General features: G+C 42.9%; 1 protein-coding gene across 23 annotated transcripts in view; it reads left to right on the top strand.

Annotated features, from left to right (window-relative positions):
- ppp1r12a (protein phosphatase 1, regulatory subunit 12A) overlaps positions 1-22,438 on the top strand; it is a 189,276-nt gene that overhangs the window by 154,192 nt on the left and 12,646 nt on the right. For all 23 annotated transcript variants that reach the window (XM_086009567.1, XM_086009575.1, XM_086009565.1 and 20 more), the window contains 4 exons: positions 2,680-2,742; positions 17,303-17,319; positions 17,746-17,887; positions 18,896-19,000. In XM_086009567.1, coding sequence (XP_085865693.1) covers positions 2,680-2,742; positions 17,303-17,319; positions 17,746-17,887; positions 18,896-19,000 — 327 coding nt within the window. The remainder of the gene's footprint in view (positions 1-2,679; positions 2,743-17,302; positions 17,320-17,745; positions 17,888-18,895; positions 19,001-22,438) is intronic.

Below are 22,438 nucleotides of genomic sequence, written 5' to 3'. Positions count from 1 at the left end.
GTTATGTGGGGTCCATTTGTTGGATAACTGTTGTGCCCAGTGGGTACTCGGCATGTTTTTGTTTGCTTTATACCATGGATATAAGCAGAAACAAAAAACAATTTCAACTCGAAGCTTGGTTTCTGATTGACTTAAGTTCTTCAATGGCTCATGGAGCTGAGAAGAGGCTGGGGTCTTTTGAAAGTCTATAGAACCTCTTCCCGATCCAACAGTAAGAAGATACATTTCTGTAACAATTCGTGCACAGAGAGAGATGTCTCGGGAGTGCTCTACAAGGCAGTAGATGCAAGTACAGGAAACTTTTTTTATCCGGCATGGACGGGACCGACGTGGTGCCGGTTCATCAAAAATTCCTGATAACCGAACGCTATAGTAAAAGATACGGAGCTGAGAGCTCCGTATAAAGCAACAAACCTTAGCAACAGCTTCAGAACAATGGGCACAAGTTGCAAGCATCTCTGTAGCTTAGCAACAGCTGCAGCCACACCCTTGCACAGCAACAGATCGAGGAAGGCAAGTAATAAAACTTACCTGAACCTACTCCTGAATTTTGCCAGTTAACCGAGATTTCCGGTTATTTAGGTGCCGGTAAATCGAAAGTTTCCTGTAGATACTGAACAGGAAGGAGAAAGGGAAGATTGTTCCTGCACCAAATCCTGCTTGCCCATGATCCCAGACCTCTCCGACCTGCAGTAACTCCTGATCTTTCAACTCCACAAATCTAAAGTTTTTGTCTGTCTTCAAATCTCTTGCCCCTCCCTATGTGCTGCACCTTCCCCACAAAACTCAGTTTTTCTGATTATGGTCTTTTGTATGTTACTTAACTGCACCATTTCTGGTTATGGTCTTTTGTATGTTACTTCACCCCACAATTTGCGGTTGTGCTTGATGTTGTCCAGGCCCCACTCTCTGGAATTCCCTCCCCATATCCCCCTGTCTCTCGGCCTCCTTCTGCTCCTTTTAAGACCCTCGTTAAAACTTACTTCTCTGCCTGAGCCTTTGGCCTCACCGGGTGATCGCTCTTTGGCTCCATATCTGTTTTCCCCATGCCCCTGTGAAGCGCCCTGGGATATTTTTCTTAGGAACATAGAAACTGGAGCAGGCCATTCAGCCCCTCGAGCCTGCTCCACCATTCAATGAGTTCATGGCTGATCTGCGACCTAACTCCGTATACCCGCCTTTGGCCCATATCCCGTAAAATCTTTTGGTTAACAGAAAGCTATCAATCTCAGATTTAAAAGTAACAATTGATCTACTGTAGCATCAATTGCCGTTTGCAGAAGAGAGTTCCAAACTTCTACCACCCTTTGTGTGTAGAAGTGTTTCCAAATTTCACTCCTGAAAGGTCTGGCTCTAACTTTTAGACTGCCCCCTCGTCCTCGACACACCAACCAGCGGAAATAGTTTCTCTCTCTCTACCCTATCTGTTCCCCTTAATATCTTGAAAACTTGGATCAGACCACCCCTTACCTTTCTAAATGCCAGGGAATACAACCCTAATTTGTGTAAAATCTCCTCGTAACTTAACCCTTGAAGTCTGGGTATCATTCTGGTAAATCTACGCTGCACTCCCTCCAAGACCAGTGTATCCTTCCTAAGGTGTGATGCCCAGAACTGCTCACAGTGCTCCAGGTGTGGTCGAACCAGGGCTTTGGACAGCTGCAGCATAACTTCGACCCCCTTGTGTTCTAGTCCTCGATATAAAGGGCAGCAGCCCATTAACCTTTTTGATTATTTTCTGTACCTGTTCATGACATTTTAATCTGTGTACCTGGACCCCCACGTCTCTTTGGACCTCCACAGTTTGGAACCTTTCACCATTAATGGCGCTATATAAATGCACGTTGTTGGTAGATGATGCCTTCCTGAAATATGAATCATTTTTTATTAGAAACTTTTTCTCGTGACCTTGCATTTATCTGCTGAGGGGCCGTTCCATTTTTCCCTGAAATTTTATTCAATTGAAGTACTAATTAAAAATTCTGAGCAGGCAATGTTCAGATAAGGGATTTTTTATTGCTTAGTGGCCAGAAGGGAATGGTTAATAGGACTGTGCTGAACATTGTGACTAGAGTTAATCAGGCCAGGCAAACGCAAATGAACACCTCTCCCTGGTGCTGGACTTGACTGGAGGAAAACCCCTCCCTGCTGTAACTGCTTCAGTGACTCCTTCAGCAAGAGCCACAGGTCCATAGTGGGAAGTTAGGGAGAGGAAAAAAACTTTTCATAATCATATAAATAACTGAGGGGAAAAAGTAGTAAGGTTTTGGGGAGGGAAAAATAAATAACACATTGAATCTGAAACAAATTGTACAAGTCCACTGTCGGAGGTAGATTTTTGGGGAGAATACAACAGGCAGGTCGTTGCATCTTGAGCACATTTTAATTGATAGGTATTGCAGATATACCCGTGGAGCCCTGTATCTTTCAGCATCAATGCGGTGTGCTATATTTTAAGCTTGTATCCGTCATGTGATAAAGTTCTGCAAATTAACTGTGTTGCTGCAATGGGATGGAACTGCACCAGCGTTTTGGCAGCTTGTCTGATAGCTGTCACCAATAACACTCCAGGTCTTCCACTACACGTGACCAAATGCCACAGGGTACCTGCCAGCAAGTGCCTAAGTATCTTGAGTTTTCATACCTTTTTATCCTAATGTTTTAATCGTTTGTTTTTAGAGCGATGAGAATGACCAAGAACAGCAGTCCGACGCAGAAGATGCAACGAACAATAAGTGTCAGGTAACGTTCTTTCTCCAACCAGTAGACCTTGAAATGTTTCTCTTGGAACGGTGACAGAAATTTGCACTCAAGCTCTAAGCTAGTACATTCCTGTGAGTTCGCTTGTGTGTGTTTTTTTTTAATATTGGAGTGGGCTGTGTGAGAGCCAGAATTGGTTGGAATCCTTCAAGACTAATTACATTTTCTTTCAAATGAAGGGAATTGTTTCTGTCTTAATATTTGTGACGTACACTGTGTTCTCTGTTTGTGGGAACGTTGATTTGCCAAATCATGCTCATAAGCAGATTTTCTCCAGTAGCTCCTGCACTAAAAAGGGACATATTTGGACAGTGTTTGGTGCCAGTTGATAAAACCACTTGCTGCTGAGAAATTCTTGGAATCAAATTTTAATACATTTAGGAAGAATTTTGGTTGTTTTTATGAACATCAGCGTGATGAAGTGCAAGACTCTGGATTTTTATTGTCAGATCCAGTGTTTTAATTGTATCGCAACAAATCTTAAATCAAACTGGAGGGCACCATTACAAGAAGAAAAACAGTTTGCTTATTAAAAAGAAACTTTTCTTGCTGAAACTGAATAGCAGAGTGACTCCAGACTACTCCTGAAGTATAAATGGTTATTGGGCAATCACCCATGAAGTTGCACATGAGTTGTTTCGACCAAGTGCAGTTTTCAGTTGAAGTGGGGCTAGAGAGCAAAGATCAATTGGACCAGATCTCTCAGACGCCGTTCAGTCCCCATTTTAAAGTCATGGATTCAATCCTTATCTTTTGTTTAGTGTTTGATTTTATAGAACCATCAAATCTTAAAGGTACATAAGGAGCCCATCACGCCAGCGCAGCCTTCCAGAAAGAGTTATCCATTTAGATCCATTTCCAAGCCCTTTTCCCCATATTTTTTTTTAATTCTTCAATTATTAATCCACTTCCCTGATTCCATAACTGTTTCTGGTGGGGCATTCTATATCCGAACAGCCCTCGGCATGAAATAAGTTCTCCCTACCTCTGTTCTTTTGCTGATAATTTATGGCCTGTCATTGCCAACTCGCTGACCAGTGAAATAGTTTTTCTTAGGTTTTGATGAGGTTAAAAAAAAGTCATAATTTTGAATACTTGTACCGAATCTCCACTTAACATTTGCCCTAATGAAAAGAGCCTCGTGCCCCTGATGTCTAATCAATCTCTTCAATACTCTCTTCATGCCCTTGACATTGTTGCTAAAGTAAAGTGCCCAAAAACTCGACACCATGTTCTAACTGAATACGATAGCAAAATACTGCGGATGCTGGAAATCCGAAATAACAACAGAAAACGCTGGAAACACTCAGCAGGCCAGGGCAGCATCTGTGGAGAGAGAAACAGTCAACGTTTCAGGTCGATGACCCTTCGTCAGAACTGGGGAAAAAAGTTCTGATGAAGGGTCTTCGACCTGAAACGTTAACTCCGTTTCTCTCTCCATGGATGCTGCCCTGACCTGCTGAGTTCTGCCAACGTTTTCTCATGTTCTAACTAAAGTCTGCCTGATACTATTGCATAGGTTCATTGTCGTCTCCTTGTTTTTAACTCTATGCCTCTAAAACCTAAGATCCCATATGGTTTTCTTTTTATATAGCTTTATCAAATTGTTCTCTTTTTCGAAGATTTATGTATCTGAGCCCCTAAGTCTTTCTGCTACACTACTTTTAAAGGTTTGCCATTCTGTGTATATTCTCTCATTCTTCTTAATGTATGACCTCACATTCTCGGCATTATTTGTTTGTCCTGCTGAAATCTTTATAGTTAATCAGGCTCACTATTTTTGTGGTATTTGCAAGGCAACATGTTTGTTAGTGTAGTGGTTATGTTCCTGGGCTGATAATCCAGAGAATGTGATTTTTAAATCCCATGATGTCTGTTCAAGAATTTGAATTTAGTTTATAAAAAAAAAAAAATGAAATACATAAAAGCTGATAACAATTCAAAAGTTTCATGGTCACTTTTACTGATATGAAAACCCAGCTGGTCCATTCATGTCCTCCAGGGAAGGAAACCTGCTGCATTAATGTGGTTGACTGAAGTGTCCCAGCAGGCTTGTTCAGTTGTATCAAACCGCTGCAAAGAATAACAGCGGCCTGGATTTTGCGGTGGGTAATGACGGCGAAACTGTCAGCGTTCGCCGTCATTACACCTCTGCAACTGACCGCAACTTCAGGATTTAGCGCATGCGCGTCTAAACGCGGAAATCCTGAAGTTGTGGTCAGTCATTCATTGCCCCGATAGAGGCTGTGCTGTGAACCCCCCCCACCTCCCATTGCCGGCAGTATGTGAAATCAGTGGGACTGACGAACACTTCAGCTTTTTCGGTAATATTGCTGTTAAATACTCCATTAAATGTTAAGCCTTGTTGGAATAGGTGTGACTGGGTTTTAACAGCGCATTGACTGCTAAACAACTGTTCAGGCCCTGAAAAACTAATTTTTATATTTGTGGGGTGTCAAATTTCTGCATTATGATAAATACCATGTTAATGGCCCAGAAATTCGGGTCGGGGGCTTCCCGCGGGTGCAAGCCCCCAACCTGCACTTAACTTGCACGCCGGCCGTTGAGCTGTGGGCCCCCGTGGAATTCCGATCCGGGGCCTGCTCTAACTGCCAGCGCGCAGTGCTTGCGTATCCCAGAGGCGCAGTTAGTTCGATGCGGCCCCTGGGATCATGTTGGCCATGGGGAGCCAATCGGAGCAGGGAATGCTCCATTCATAAGATTGACAGGAAGAACTGTCAAAACTTATAAATACTACGGCCCCAAAACATCACAATCTTCAAATAATTTTTTTTTTAAATCACATTTTTTAAATAAACTATAAATTACATGAAATAACTATTTTAAACAATAATTTAAATTGTTGAAAAAAGTATTTTTATTTTCTAACGGGGCTAAAAATAAACTTACCTTGCTTTAAAGTTTTTAAAAATAATAAACCTGCGGAAAAAATGTTTTAATTTTAATTAATTCACCACTTACCTTGTAAAAAGCAGGCCTTACGCCTGCTTTTTAAATGTGTAACTTCTGCAGACTTACCCTCCCGGGAAAACCTGTTTTAAAAAAAAAAAACCTAAGTTCGATGCGCACGCGCAGCCTCTCCCGCGCACGCGTTCGACCTCTGAACCCCTTCGTTCAGGGGAATGGAAGTGCCGGTTTCCCGCGCATGCGCAGTGCATGCAGGAAACCGGCACTCCCATTGGGCCTACGGGTGAGTACCCCGTGCGCACTCACCTGTGGAGACCCGAATTTCTGGGCCAACACCATGTGCCTTTTTTTTAAATATTTTTTTTTAATGTTAACGTTTATTCATGATATTTCAGCTTCTACCTTAACCCCAGTGTATGTCCCAATCTTTATTTCGATCTCGGTAACATTTTTAAAAAGTGCAGATAATTCAGTGCTTTTCATTTCCTAGTTTGCTGTCTGAGAGAATTCTTCAATGTGATTGGCTGCTTAGACAGCTTGTTGACGTCACTGCAGCTATTCCCATTACGCAGCGCTGCAATCAATTGCACGTCGAGAAAGGTTAACTTGTCACCACAGAGATTGAGAGATCTCTGGGCAGCTTTCTTTGAGGTCAGCGGCGAGCGCCTTAGCTTTGCCGCTGACAGCAAATTACAGGCCATAGTCACTGGGCCAAAATTGTGAACTCTTTCACCAGACGGACTGTAGTGGTTCAAAAAAACACCCACCACCATCTTCTCAGGACAATTGGGACCAGGTAATAAATGCTGGCCTTGCCAGCACTGTCTTCATTCTGAAAATATATATATTTTTTTTTAAACACTTACCCATTGGGGGACACCAATGTTTACACCTCTCCTGTCTGCAAAACATTAATCACTACTCTCTCCTGTTCTTGAACCAACTTCCTCTCTGTGCTTCCATAGTCCCATGCTGTTAATACCACATGCATTAAGTGTTGTCTTATGAAGAAAGGTTGAGCAGGTTGGGCCTGTACTCATTGGAGTTTAGAAGAATGAGAGGTGATCTTATTGAAACATATAAGATTCTGAGGGGGCTTGACAGGGTAGATGTTTCCCCTCGTGGGGAATCTAGAACTGGGGGGCATAGTTTCAGAATAAGGGGTCACCCATTTAAAACGGAGATGAGGAGGAATTTCTTCACTCAGATGGTGGTGAATCTTTGGAATTCTCTTCCCCAGAGAGCTGTGGAGGAGGAGTCATTGAATATATTCAAGGCGGAGATGGACAGATATTTGAGCTACAGGGGAGTCAAGGGTTATGGGGAGCGGGCAGGAAAGTGGAGTTGAGACCAAGATCAGATCAGCCATGATCTTATTGAATGGCGGACCAGGCTCGAGGGGCCAAATAGCTCTGCTCCTATTTCTTATGTTCTCAGCAACTAGCCTGCTATTCAGCCTCTCGTCAAACTTCTTTTGAGATTCCACATACACAACATCCGCAGCATTTTCTCTTACCAATACACCCGTTATTTCCTGAAAGCACTCTAAATAATTTTTTCTGATGCACGTTGCCTTTTACAAATCCATATTAGCTATCCTTAATGAACCCGTGTTTTCAGTCCATAATTAACGCACATCTTGGGTGAGTACTAATTTTATCATATTAGGGCCTTCAGAAGCTTACCCACTACCAATGTTAGGTTGACAGGTCTGTAGTTACCCAGGTCATTGTTTTCTCATGGAATCCTCGAAATTTATGGCAAAGGAGGAGGCCATTCGGCCCATCGTGTCTGTGCCGGCCAAAAAAGAGCTATCCACCCTCATCCCACTTTCCAGCTCTTGGTCTGTACCCCTGTAGGTTACGGCACTTCAAGTGCATATCCAAGTACTTTTTAAATGTGGTGAGGGTCTCTACCTCTCCCACCCTTTCAGGCAGTGAGTTCCAGACCCCCACCGCCCTCTGGATGAAAAAAGGTCTCCTCAACTCCCCTCTAATCCTTCTACCAATTACTTTCCATCTATGCCCTCTGGTTATTGTCCTCTCTGCTAAGGGAAATAGGTCCTTCTGATCCACTCTGTCTCGGCCCCTCAATTTTCTACACCTCAATTAAGTCTCCCCTCAGCCTCCTCTGTTCCAAAGATGATAACCCCAGCCTATCCAATCTTTCCTCATAGCTAAAATTCTCCAGTCCTGGCAACATCCTTATGTATCACCTCTGCAACCTCTCTACTGCAATCACATCTTTCCTGTAATGTGGTGACCAGAACTGCACGCAGTACTCTAGCTGTGGTTTAACTTGTGTTTTGTACAGTTCTAGCATAACCTCCCTGCTCTTACTTTCCTTTATTAGCCGAGGCATAGAATTTATCCCGTCTGCTTTCTTAACCACTTTGCCTACCTGTCCTACCTTCAGGGATCTGTGGACATGCATGAACAGAAGCATGACATTTATGACAACCTTCCAGTCCTTTGGCGCAACTCCTTTTATAAGGCATGTCTGAAAGCCTCAAAATTAAAATTAATATGTAAGCATTTTGTTATTTCTAATTCGGAAATCTGTGGCAATTTAAGAAGCAGGGTAGTGGAGCTGATTGTAGCATATGAGGTTCCCTGCAACACAAGCTGAGGAGCTGGGAGAAACAAAAGTGTAGTGCTAGTGCCACCACTGACAGGCTGTTGTAATTACAGTGTGACAATTTTACATAGCCATTTTCCATTATAAATGTGGACGTAGGATTTATAATGAAAACATTTTGATGTGCATAAGATTTTTTTTTAATTTTTTTTTTATGTACACTGTAGATAGATGGTGGGATTTTTAACCCACCATAGCACCTCCCCCTCTGCTTTTGAGAAGATGTTTTTTCATATTTTGTTGTGTACTGTAAATAGTTAAGCAGAGAAAAGGTAATGGGCCTGTTCAAGCTACTTGTGGCTGCACTTCAAAGTAATTCATTGTGTAAGATGGTGGGAGATGATGAGCTGCAATATAAATGGACTTCTTTTTCCAAAGCTCCCATGAGCTTGGTATAACACATCTCTCTATTGAAGTCATTGTGTTGGGATCAGAACTGCCCAACATTTCACATGTAACCAGGATTACTTCAAACTTGGTTGCTGGCAATGTAATTATTTATGCTTCCTATAGAAATGTTTTTAATTGATGGATAATCCGCTGTTTGGAGAAAAAAAAATCATTAAAGAAAAAACCAGTCCGCGTTTACTTGGTTGCCGCAGATCAAGTCAAATTAGTTCTGATTGGTCTTTAACAGAACAAGTTAAGAACCATTGTATTAGAAATTTTCTACTGGAATTGTAATTGAAGAATCTGGCCTTATCTATCTTTAATTTAAAACCTGCTTACTTTAAAATGACAGAGTAAAACTCAAACTCACATTTGTGGTTACATATGGCATGTTTTATAATCCGTTTTCTCTAAGCAACCTTATAGAAAAGAAGTATCTGGGGCTGCACTTTATGAATTGCTGATCTCTGCAAAGCTCCTTAGCAAAGTTGAAGCACTTTGCTGGGGTGGAGGAGGGCGGGTTAAGGGAATGGGAGAACAGACTAGGTCGCTTCGGAGCACCTTCAGCAAGTGGCAGATCAGTATTAAGCAAGGTCTTGAGAGTAAATCACCTGAGCACTCCTTCCCAGCAGAGGAAATATCCCATCTGATGCATGCTAAATTATTGCAAATTTCTTTGTCTACCTTTGGCTTGTTTTATGTTCGTAGCATCAGCTTACAGGAATGAAGGAAAGCTCTAAACACAATGTTTAGTGTTCTGTGTAAAGCATCTGGTAGTGTCGAGAGTTTCACAGTCCACTTTTTTTTTTAAGAATATTATTTGCGAGAAAGTAGCTTGATAGTTTTCAGGGATTGCTGCAAGTATTGGGATAGCTGGACTTCCAGCTGATGACTAAGATTTGAATTTCTATAGCGCCTTTCACAGCCTCAGGATGTCCCAAAGCGCTTTACAGCCAATCAAGCACTTTTGAAGCATAGTCTCTGTTATGTTTTACTCTATAATCATTTGGAATAAATATTCTGTTTGATTCTTTGTAGATTTTCTGTTGGATTTAAATTTCCAAATTATAGATTAATTTTGCTAATTTAATAGATTACAAAACTTAATTTACAAAACCACAAGACGGAAGGGGGAAGCTGGAGAAGTTGTTTGCACACTGCGGGTTATTGGAACATGGAATGCCTTGTCACTGGTGACTGTTGAGGCAGTGACTATAACATCATTTAAATGGGAATTGGAATAATTATTTGAAAAGGAACAATATATATAAGAAACTTATGACACAGAAGGAGGCCATTCGGCCCATCATGTCTGTGCCGGCTGAAAAAGAGCTATCCCGCCCCATCGCACTTTCCAGCTCACAGCACTTCAAGTGCACAGCCAAGTACTTTTTAAATGCGATGAGGGTATATATAAAGGGCAGAGAGATGGGATTGGAGTAGATACTTCCGGTTAAAGACCTGGCACAGACTGGATAGGCTGAACGGCCTCTTCCTGTGCTGTGATTTCTATGATGTGTTCCTTGGGCAGTCCAGAAAGGTTAATTTTAGTTTGATCTGTTGGGACAGCAACTGAGAATTAGTCACTGCTGTTCCTGGCAGATGCTCAAGAATCTGACTTCTAAATCTAAGGGAAGGGACATGGGGTTTAAATAATGAGATTGGAAACAAACTCGAGGCCTATGACACAATGGAAAGAATCCAGTCCTAATCCCTTCCAGCCATAGAATGAATCTCGCAGTAAGTCCAAACTTGACATTTGCAGCATATATGGGCTCAGAGTACCTCACTGACCATGAAGGTAGATGAGCCTGACTGGAATGTGGGTCACTACTGGAGCGTGTAAAGCTTTGCAATCTCAAGTTTGATTGAAAAGTAACTCTGTTACCAGCAAGCTTGTTCTGGAATAATTGCTGCCAGGAGTTACATCATAAAAACAGCAGCTTGTGCTATTTTGTGACTGTTTTAACGAGTATTTTGATAGAGAATTGCTTGTACATAACATTTGGCCTTTGCCTGTCAGATTTGTAGTCAGTAATTTTATTAGATGTGTAAATTAATCATCCAAGTATTGTGATGAAATGTCACATTGTAACGGCATAATTCTCAATGCAAACGCCATTCTAGTGTTCTACTCCTAAAATGGTAATAACAAAATGGAACTCTTGTTTTTAATTAAAATATTGATTGCTACATGAAAATACTTGTTAAAATTTGTGCTCAATAGATCGTGAATAACTTGAATTAGCCTCAGGACAAGGAAGTACTTATGGTTATAACTATCTTTTTGTGTGACTGCTTTGGCCAACATGCAAGCCTTTACAACTTGGCATGTGCATAAAGTAATCATTGTAAAATCTGAACTTTGTTAATGTTCAGAGCTTCGCTGTTAATTCTTACTCTATTTTCATATCTTTGAATGATTTTATGATAATTGCTCGTTACTCCATAATTACAGAGACATCTGCAGTGATTTTAAACAAGTCACGAGGATTAATACCCTGACACAGGAATACTCGTCAAGGGCATCAAATTGATGCTTAGCTCTCCACACGAGCTCCACAGGTCTGGGGCCGACTACCCAGTTCATGCCTGGGAGTTAATGATGCCTGCATTTGGGTCTGCCTTCCTTCTGTCTTTCATCAATCAGTTTAGATTATATTAGCATTTACACAACTAACCTCCCATCACGATCCACACACGTTACTGAGTGGATTAACCATTTCTTGCCACTTATGAAACAAATTGGGCAATAAAGTCATGAACTAACAATTGCATACAGGTAGACTACCTTTTATCCGAACTTCCGAAAACCGAAACCCTCTAAAAACCGAAGGTTTTTTCGTTCAGCGTAAGTCGTGCGCACGACATGACCAGAGTGGCGCATGACTTAGGCTGAGCAGAGGGTCAGCGTAAGTCGTGCGCACGACCCCGACCCCCGCCGACGACCCCCCGCCGACCCCGACTCCCGCGGACCCCCCCGCCGACCCGGACCCCCCCGCTGACGCCAACCCACCCCCGACAAATTTCCCAGTCTTATAAAATACCTTCTGAAATCCAAAATTTTCCAAAAACCGAAACACGGCTGGTCCCGAGGTTTTCGGACAAAGGATAGTCTACCTGTGTTAACCACCACCACCTTTTGTATGGCAGTCGCAAAGCAAATCAAATGTCAGTATCGAAGTCAGATATCCAGGCCTCAGTTTCCGGTGTAACAGCCTTGATATCTTGTTGGCTGCCTGTGAATTTCCTTTGAGGGCAGTGCTCAATGATGTCCTCCAGGGTCTGATTAGGTGCTCCACAGTCGCATGATGGGGATGCTTTAATCTTCCATCTATGGAGAAGGTGGCAGCATCGACCATGACCGGTTCTCATACCATTGAATCTTGCCCACTGATTGCGAGGAATGTTTGATCCTTCAGTTGTACTGTGGGGTCCTCTATAAGGAATCCATTCGGTATGTCTCCGTTCTTCCAAGCATTGCGCCATCGGTCATCAAGGCCGAGGGGAGATCGCTGAAGGGCTTACCTTAGAAGCATAGTTAGCACTTGAACATAAACCTCGAGTATGCAAGTAATTATTAGGATTAATTGACAAAATATGAGGTTACAGAGGCAGGCAAAGGTTACAGTTATGTCACTAGTTCAGCGTTGACTGCTAATTATACATTTGCAATTGAGATCACTGTCTGAGATAAACATAGACATAGAAGATAGGAGCAGGAGTAGGCCATTCGGCCCCTCGAGCCTGCTCCGCCATTCAATGCGATCATGGCTGATCATCCAAATTCAGTACCTGGTCCCTGCTTTCTCCCCATACCCCTTGATCCCTTTAGCCTTAAGAAATATATCCAACTCCTTCTTGAATATATTTAATGTATTGGCCTCTACTGCCTTCTGTCGTAGAGAATTCCACAGGTTCACCACTCTCTGGGTGAAGAAATTCCTCCTCATTTCTGTCCTAAATGGCCCACCCCTTATCCTTAAACTGTGACCCCTGGTTCTGGACTCCCCGACCATCGGGAACATCCTTCCTGCATCTAGTCTGTCCAGTCCTGTCAGAATTTTATAAGTTTCAATGAGATCCCCTCTCATTCTTCTAAACTCCAGCGAGTACAAGCCCAATCGACCCAATCTCTCCTCATACGTCATTCCTGCCATCCCAGGTATCAGCCTGGTGAATCTTCGCTGAACCCCTTCCATGGCAAGAACATCCTTCCTCAGATAAGGCGACCAAAACTGCACACAATACTCAAGATTTGGTCTCACCAAGGCCGTGTACAACTGCAGCAAGACATCCTTGTTCCTGTACTCGAACCCTCTCGCTACGAAGGCCAATATACCATTTGCCGCCTTAACCGCCTGCTGCACCTGCATGCTTACCTTCAGCGACTGGTGCACAAGGACACCCAGGTCTCGTTGCACTTCCCCTTCTCCCAATCTATTGCCATTCAGATAATCTGCCTTCCTGTTTCTGCCACCAAAGTGGATAACCTCACATTTATCCACGTTATATTGCATCTGCCATACTTCTGCCCAATCGCCCAACCTGTCCAAATCGTCCTGTAGTTTCTCGGCATCCTCCTCACAGCACACAGCCACCCAGCTTTGTGTCGTCTGCAAATTTGGAGATATGACATCTAGTTCCCTTGTCTAGATCATTAATATATATTGTGAATAGCTGGGGTCCAAGGACCAATCCCTGCGGTACCCCACTAGTCACTGCATGCCACTCGGAAAAAGACCCGTTTATTCCAACTCTTTGCTTTCTATCTGCCAACCAGTTCTCTATCCAAGTCAATACCTTGCCCCCAATCCCATGTGCCTTAACTTTACACGCTAATCGCTAATGTGGGACCTTATCGAAAGCCTTCTGAAAGTCCAAATACACCACATCCACTGGTTCTCCCTTATCTATTTTACTAGTTACATCCTCAAAAAATTCCAGTAGATTAGTCAAGCACGATTTACCTTTTGTAAATCCATGTTGACTTTGTCCGATCCTATCACTGTTTTCCAAGTGCTCTGCTATTACATCTTTTATAATGGACTCTAGCATTTTCCCCACGACCGATGTCAGGCTTGCCGGTCTGTAATTCCCCGTTTTCTCTCTACCACCTTTTTTGAATCGTGGGGCAACATTAGCTACCCTCCAATCCATGGGTACTGTTCCAGATTCCATCGAATGTTGGAAGATGATCAGCAATGCATCTGCTATTTCTAGGGCCACTTCCGTACCCGAGGATGTAGATTATCAGGCCCTGGGGATTTATCGGCCTTCAATCCCGTCAATTTCCCTAACACCATTTCCCTACAAATACTGATTTCTTTCAGTTCCTCCCTTTCATCAGACCCTATGTTCCCTGACATCTCTGGGCGGTTATTTGTGTCCTCCTTTGTGAAGACAGAACCAAAATATGTATTTAATTGGTCTGCCATTTCTTTGTTCCCCATTATAAATTCCCCTGATTCTGACTGCAAGGGACCTACGCTTGACTTGATTGATGTAAATTGTTGCTATTAATTTAGGATTCGACTCCTTAGCTGAGAAGTTAACAGGATTAGATAGCCAGTCTATTGAATAGATTGAAGTTTATAGGCTTGTAGTTGGCAATGTTTTCAAAACTTGTGCGGCCAAGTCCTTATGAGCTGACGTAGAATAACTGGCTGCCTCGCCTTCCTCCGGAGGTTCGTATTGGTACACTGTTAAGTCGAAGTGGTGAACCTGTGTCTGTAGAGGTGCTGTCCATTCCTCCTGGGTAAATTCATCTTGTGTCTGACTGAGCTGCCTTAAATCACAACAACAACCACTTGCATTTATACAGCGTCTTTAACATCGTAAAATGTCCCCAAGGTGCATCACGAGCGACTATCAGACAAAATTTGACACCGAGCCACTTATTAGGGCAGATGACCCAAAGTTTGCTCAAAGAGGGAGGTTTTAAGAAGCGTCTTAAAGGAGGATAGAGAGGCGGAGAGGTTTAGGGAGGGAATTCCAGAACTTGGGGCCTGAGCAGCTGAAGGTACGACCACCAGTGGTGAGCGATTAAAATTGAGGATACTCGAGAGCAAAGTTAGAGGAGCGCAGATATCTGAGGGTTGGGTTGTGGGGGTGGAGGAGGTTACAGAGATGGAGAGGGGCAAGGCCATGGAGGAATTTGAAAACAAGGATGAGAATCTTAAAATCGAGTTGTTGCTTAACCATATTTGATCTTGGTGGGGAAACCTGTACATCTAAGTGACACACTTGTATCTGCCTGGTATAGCTCGACATTCTTAATTCCTTAATCTTCCTCCCTGCAGGAGATGCACTTCCTGATTTTACAGAACACCCTCCGACATAAACTAGACATAGAACCCCTACACATTTTACTGCAAAATCTATTAAAAACTAGAACTAAATTCAGAACTGAAGACTGAACTTTAGTGTCAAAAACACTTTTTTTCTTAATTTCCAAAGAAGCTTCCTCAATTCCAGTGACTAGTCCTTTTTTTTTATTCGTTCTGGGATGGGAGTGTCGCTGGCAAGGCCAGTAATTATTGCCCTCGAGAAGGGGGGTGATGTGCCACCTTCTTGAACCGCTGAAGTCCTTGTGGTGAAGGTGCTCCCACAGTGCTGTTAGGGACGGTGTTCCAGGATTTTGACTCCATGACAATGAAGGGACGGCAATATGTTTCCAAGTTAGGATGGTGTGTAACTTGGAGGTGGTGGTGTTCCCATGTGCCTGCTGCCCATGTCCTTCTAGGTGGAAGAGGTCGCGGGTTTGGGAGGTGCTGTCAAAGAAGCCTTGGCGAGTTGCTGCAGTGCATCTTGTAGATGGTACACACTGCAGCCACGGTGTGCCGGTGGTGGAGGGAGTGAATGTTTCAGGTGGTGGATGGGGTGCCAATCAAGTGGGCTGCTTTGTCCTGGATGGTGTTGAGCTTCTTGAGTGTTGTTGGAGCTGCACTCCTCCAGGCAAGTGAAGAATATTCCATCACACAATCTTTGTCCCTTTAATGAGCTCTCTGTGCGGCCGAGCAAGATGAGGGGAGCGCCAGCCAGTGTTGGTGTTTGGAGGTTTAAATTTTTATATTGCTATTTACAGTATGAAAAAAAACCAACTTGCATTTCTATGGTGCCTTTGACGACCACCTGACATCCCAAAGCGCTTTGCAGTCAATGAAGTACTTTTGAAGTATAGACACTGTTCTGTTGTGTGTATTAATGGTTTGGTTGCTGATGGAAAAAGAAAGCTCTCTGTTTGTAGATACAGAGGGATCTGGGTAGGTTGGAATGGTGAGCTTGAGTGACAAAATGGCATTTTATATGGATAAATGCTTGGAAATGAGACTAGGAAAGGGAAATAAACTGAGAAAATAATGTAAACAGTTCTGTGCTACAGGGCACAAATCAGGAGAGGAATTTTGGGGTATTGACAGATAGCTTGTCGAAAGCATTAGCCCAGTGTGCAGCAGCAGTAAGGAAAGCTAACTGGATGTTGGGATGGATAGTCGAGGTGCTGATGACTCTTGAGGCACAGGCGCAGCCACGCCCTGAGTGCTGTATACAATTCTAGCCACTGTACCACAGCAAAGGATATTGGAGGCAGTGCAGAAAAGGGTAACCAAACTGATGCCCATCTTGAGACATCTGTGCAAGGAGACTTGGGGATTGTTTAACTTAAGAGCAAGGTTGGGGAAATATTGAAGTACTCAATTTTTAAGGGAATAGATGAATCGAACTTTGCTAAGTGTCTAAAATTGCCACAAACACTTGAACCAGGGACATGGGCTCCAGTGTAGAAGAGCTTGACAGCTTAGGTCAAATGACTTTACACGGGTGGCGAATGTGTGGAATAGATTGCGGAGGGAGGCAGATAGTGTGGGAAAATTTGAAGGAGAACGAGATGGATATTTGATCTCGTGGTCGTGTGGTAATGGACAGTGGTTTTTTTTTCCTCTCCCACACTTTCCTATGTTTCTAATCCATTGGGGTTTGAATTGTTGTGCACAGGATTTTATTTTTACCATGTATGGCCATTCTGGGAGTGGGGTAGGGGGTGTTAAGTGTCAGTCGGGATCTGTGCAGATGCTGGAATGATGCACCTCCAATGAATGTGGGAATGTTTAAATGAAAAGAGTGCATGATTTTGAACATGGCCCTTAGTTATGATTCTGCTTGAATAAAAAGCTGTTTAATCTTGGTTTGTGGCACGTGGCTGCAATTCCTGCTGCAAAGGGCCAGACACCGCTGGACTTCAGATTGAGGTTCTGCAGAGTGAATGAGCAGCAAAGAGATTTTTTTAAGGTGTTAATCAATGGTTAACGGCTTCCACTGTGAGACTATTTGCACATCCCTAACTTAGCGGAGCTGTTTTTAAATTTTAAAGTCTTTTGTTCGCCACTCTTATTTTCATTCTGAAATTCTGTGTTAAATGTGGGATCTCATTGAATTCGGATGAACTGTTAACTCTTTGTCTTTACATTTTTCGGACAAAAATATATCAGTTACTCAATTTTATGTTTCATAGTTGAATAGATTTTTATCATGAAAGATTAAAATGTTTTAGCAAACTTATTAAAATGTAATCTTCTTTCTTTTCCAGAATGACAGACTTTCAAGGTATGATTTTGTTCATTTTTACTGCATTTATTCTATTCCTAGATAATGTACCTGCTACACAGTCGAAGCTACAAACTCTACAGGATTTTTTTTTTTAAATTATCACGCAGACTTTGTGTTAACAAAGGATGTCTGATTTACATTGTGGGTGGCAATAGGAGGAGGAAGAATAAGAGGATGTCATTAAGGCTCTGAGCATAATTGTAGAAGTCAAATTAGAGAGATTTATCGCTTGGTGTGAGCGATGAGCTTATTTGTGTGTTACAAGTGTTTTAATGGGAACATGACCAAAGCTCGTAGGAAACCACAATGTTTTGGAGATATTGCATTAGGATTTATTTGATTGCAACAAACTTGTGCTCAGCATTATGTGATCATGACACCATTTATAAAAAAAAAAAGTAATTATGTCTACTTGTTTTACAGGTTTGACACGGGACTTTCTAGTACTGCACACAATGAGGGTCCTGAACAGTCGGCAAGTCGAACTGCTTTATATCCTTACAGAGAAAGCAGGCTTGCACCTCTCAGTAGGGCAGAAAAGGAAGACACGTTGGATTATAAAAAGGTGACCATTGGAGTGGTGTCTTCTGTACATTTGTGCTTGGTTGTAAAACACACCTCTGTCCCTGACTGCCTTGAATAAAGGTGCAAAGCAGCCCCTGAGTCTAAGGCCACAGGTTAACGCCCTACTCTAAGACGTGAGGACATAACCCAGACTGATCATTCAGTGCTGTGATACTGAGGGAGTGCTGTGTTGTCTGAGGTGCTGTTTTTCAGGTGAGACGTTAAACCAAGGGTCCCGTCTGCCTGCTCGTGCTGCCTGCTCGTGTGGATGTAAAAGATCCCATGACATAATTCACAGATGTATAGGGCATTCTCATGGTGTCCTGAGGGCAATATTATCCCTCAACCAACACCACCAAAACAAATGATCTGGTCACTTAATTCGTTGCTATTTGTGGGACCTGGCTGGGTGCAAAATGGCTGCTGTGTTTCTCTACATAACAGTGACGACATTTCAAAAAATAATTAATTGGCTTGAAGCACTTTGGGTCGTCCTGGGGTTGTGTGAAGTGCTCTATAAATGCAAGTTCATTCTTCCTCGGTAGTGATTAAAGGTTTTGTCAAGAGCGGTGATTTATTGGAGGGGACAATGCGGTCAATGCTGTTATTGATGAACAGAGGTACAGGAAACTTTTTTTTATCCGGGACCGGCGTGATGCCGGTTGATCAGAAAGTCCGGATTACAGAGAGGTGTACTTAGCAAGGTACGAGAACGCCGCACACGAACATTGGTGCAGGAGCCCCGGTTACACGGCACTTGTGCTGGAGTCCCGGTTACACAACCACAGATGCAGGAGTCCCTGTTGCACGGCCGCAGGTGCAGGTACCCTGGTTACACGGCCACTAATATATAGTAAAACGTACCTGAACCTACTCCTGAATTTTGCTGGTTAAGAGGTTTCCGGATATTTAGGTGCCGGTTAAAAGAGAGTTTCCTGTATTTAATTTGTAGCATTTATATGTGGAACTCCAGATATTGCAGTGGCTGATATTTGTGGTATTTTCACAGCTTTACGAGCAGTTTCTAGCTGAAAATGAGAAGCTTAAGGCGAATCTACGTGACACAAACCTGGAGCTGACGGAGTTGAAAGTGCAGTTAGAGAAAACCACACAGGTATGTGCAACGGTTAACTCTTCGGTGGGAAAGGTCAAGGCACATGATGCCGCACTGTTTGGAAAAAATAATCTCTTGTGTCCTTACTGAAGTGTGCGCTGTTGAACATTAGTGCATCCCAAAAAAGGTTTTTTAAAAAGGCAAGTTTTGTGACGTTTAATCTAAACTTTGATTAATTAGCTCTGTGCAAGGACTGCAGTCCCAATTTCCGGTACATTTTGAAATTGAAAATATCTAGCAGTCTGAAGAGCAAATGTTGTTAAGTTTCTTTTGCATCCATAGATTCAATCGGTCTTAGTCCTCTAGTCATTGGTTAGCTTTTGTCTTGGAGAAACTTGTACTCTCAATGGGCCATTTTTTGTACAAAACACTCTAGTTACACAGCAGATGATACTGAGCAGTAGAATTTATCAAGTCTTCGTAGTCACCAATGGTGAGTCTTGGTTTGAATGGTTGCCAACATGGAACATCTTCAGCTGTAGGAATTGACAAAAGGGGCATACAAGGAAGACCCTTAATCACTGGCAGCAAATCTAAGCTTAACTTAATCATCATAATCAACTTTATTGTCATTGTTAGTGCACAAGTGCAGTACAACGAAATGTAGGCTTGCGGCTCCCGAGAGTGTACATTTAGATAAAGACATTTAAACATTCAACATTCATTTGGCTTGTAATACATTAACATAAACATAACCATAATAAAGTGCATTGGCAGATGTGCAGGCTTTAGAGTTTATTTGTGGAGTTCAGTAGGATGACAGCCCTGGGAAAGAAGCTGTTCCTAAATCTGGTCGTACGGGTGCGAATGCATCTGTAGCGTCTCCCAGATGGCAGGAGGGCGAACAGACTGTGGCTGGGGTGGGTAGGGTCTTTGATGATGGTCCGTGACCTCCGTAAACAGCGTTTCTGGTAGATGTGCTCTATGGTCGGTAGCCGGGTGCAGGTAATGCGTTGGGCAGTTTTGACTACCCGCTGCAGGGCTTTCCGGTCATAGTAGCTACAGCTGCCATACCATACTGTGATACAGTTCGTCAGGATGCTCTCTATTGTGCAGCGGTATAAGTTAGAGAGGATCAGGGGTGACTGAGTTCATGTGACTGAGCTGAGTCCATGGCAGATGCTGTAAGGAATAAGGGGCTCCCTGTGCGATAAGCTAACTTCGTGGAATCCTTCTGCTTGCTACCAAAAATGAAACCAATATCGGTCATCCCTTTGGCCAGACAAGTAAAGGACACTGTTGGTGGTCTTTTGAAGTTACCACTGCCCCATCTGCATTCAAACAGCTTCGTCCTGCACGTGTGGTTGTGGTGATTGCCTCATGATTATTAGAGTTATATATGTAGACGCAGGGCACTAGCCTGTGACTCACATTATTTCTGTATTGATTCGTCTGCTAACAACTGCACGGCATTCTTCCTTCTCTGCTGAACATGCTCTTGGTGAGGACGCAGGCAGGTGACCAGCTCCTCGGCCATTGTCTTGCTCCATTGCTTGTAATGACAGTCGTCTGTGGTAAGCCCCTGCCAAAAGTTAATGTGTTCTTCATTGCCAAAAATGAAACCAATATCTGTCATCCCGTAGGCCAGACAAGTAAAGGACACTGGAAGTGGTTAATGATGCAATTCTGGGGAACATGATCAAAAGATGTTCTTGAGAGAAAGGAACCTTTATCCCATCTTCCCAGAATACCCGGTTATCTTTCCAGCATCCCGTCCCAACTATTGATCACCCTCTACGTAGAGAAGTATTCTTGGCATTTGTTCTGGACAGCCCTGAACCTGTGCTCCCATCTCGTGGTACCTTGGCAGATCTGAAAGTATTGTTCTGGGTTCACTTTCTCTATCTCAGCTATATTTCATACCTCTGTAACAGAACCTGTTTTGAGGCTGAAGAATATGAGCATATTGAAGTCCTTCATAATTCATCCATACAACACCAAGAACTGGGTGGCTCCCTAAACAGAACCATAGTCATGTCTAGAGCATTGAACACCTTCAGCATTTTTGAACTCAACTGATGTACCAGTATATACGTAAACTGGTTCTTGGGTTCTAGATTGGATCCTTATTCTGGTGTTCCTTAACTCGTAGTACATAATATAACATCAAATTTACAGCACAGACGCAGGCCATTGGCCCAACAGGTCTATGCTGGTGTTTATGCTCCACACGAGCCTCCTCCCACCCTTCTTCATCTCGCCCCATCACCATATCCTTCTATTCCTTTCTCCCTCGTGTTTATCTAGCTTCCCCTTAAATGCACCTATGCTGTTCACCTCAACTGCTCCCTGTGGTAGTGAGTTCCACATTCCAACCACACTCTGGGTAAAGAGGTTTCTCCTGAGTTCCTTACTGGATTTATTAGTGACTTTCTTTTATTGATGGCCCCTAGTTCTGGCCTCGCCTGCAAGTGGAAGCAACTTTGTGTCTGCACTATCAAACCCCTTCGTAATCTTAAACTTCTATCTGGTACCTTCACTTTTAAACCCATGCTCTCGATGTGAACTTTGAGCCTGCAATACAGCCACATTAATGTTGCTGATGTTGGCCTGGAGAGTTAATAACTTGCAGTCACTGGTTGATAACTGAAATCTACAGCAGTCACCCAAAGTGGTTTCAAATTACATTTATCTCGAGATATCATTCTGGTTCCTTCCTAAATCATGTGCTTCTAAAGTGCAACTTTAGTCTCGCCGTATGGTTGTTACTAGAGGCTTTGTTGCTGTCTAACCAGAAGGGAGTCATTTTATCTTCCATATCAATCCAGCCTTCAGGTAACCCAATACTAAACTGAGGGCATTTAGATGGTTTCTGGAATATATTCAACATGATTCCTATCTAGTAGGGAGCTAACTACCAGGTTAAGCTAAGGAGCATTCAATCCAAGTTATGGTTACTACCTTCGCCAAGTTCAGGAAAGTTCTGATGAAGGGTGCCAGACCTGAAACGTTAACTCTGTTTCTCTTTCCACGGATGCTGCCTGGCCTGCTGAGTGTTACCAGCATTTTCTGTTGTTATTTCAAGAAAGTGACTGTCTGCTCAATAGAGGAATTGTACCCTTCCCACGCTTAAAATCAAGGTCTTCGGATTCACCAGGGCGCTCTGACTCTTGACGGGATGCTACGGTAACTAATGGAAATGAGTGAAAATCATTAGTTGATTGCCTTCCTTTGGTGGATCTTCCTATGTTGTTAAATGAACTTGTTGTCCATACACCATTTGCCTTCCCATCTCCTGTGATTTAGTGATATGGAGTCTGTTGGTTTTAATTTTGAAGCTCCATGTTGTGCTTCAAGAATAGCCAAGATGTTTTGATCTGTTTGGAAGGGGTAATGTAAAAGATTTTTCTGAAGAAGCACTGTGGGAAGGGGAAGATTGCGACTGATAACAAAATTCTTCAAAGGTCAATGATCACGGTGACGTTTATATAAAAAAAA

This window comes from Somniosus microcephalus, chromosome 16 (genome assembly GCF_052327205.1).
Source record: "Somniosus microcephalus isolate GS21.2 chromosome 16, FLI_Smic_1.0, whole genome shotgun sequence".
Lineage (NCBI taxonomy): Eukaryota > Metazoa > Chordata > Chondrichthyes > Squaliformes > Somniosidae > Somniosus > Somniosus microcephalus.
The sequence above is the reverse complement of the archived record's forward strand: the minus strand, read 5'-3'. Positions and strand labels throughout refer to the sequence as shown.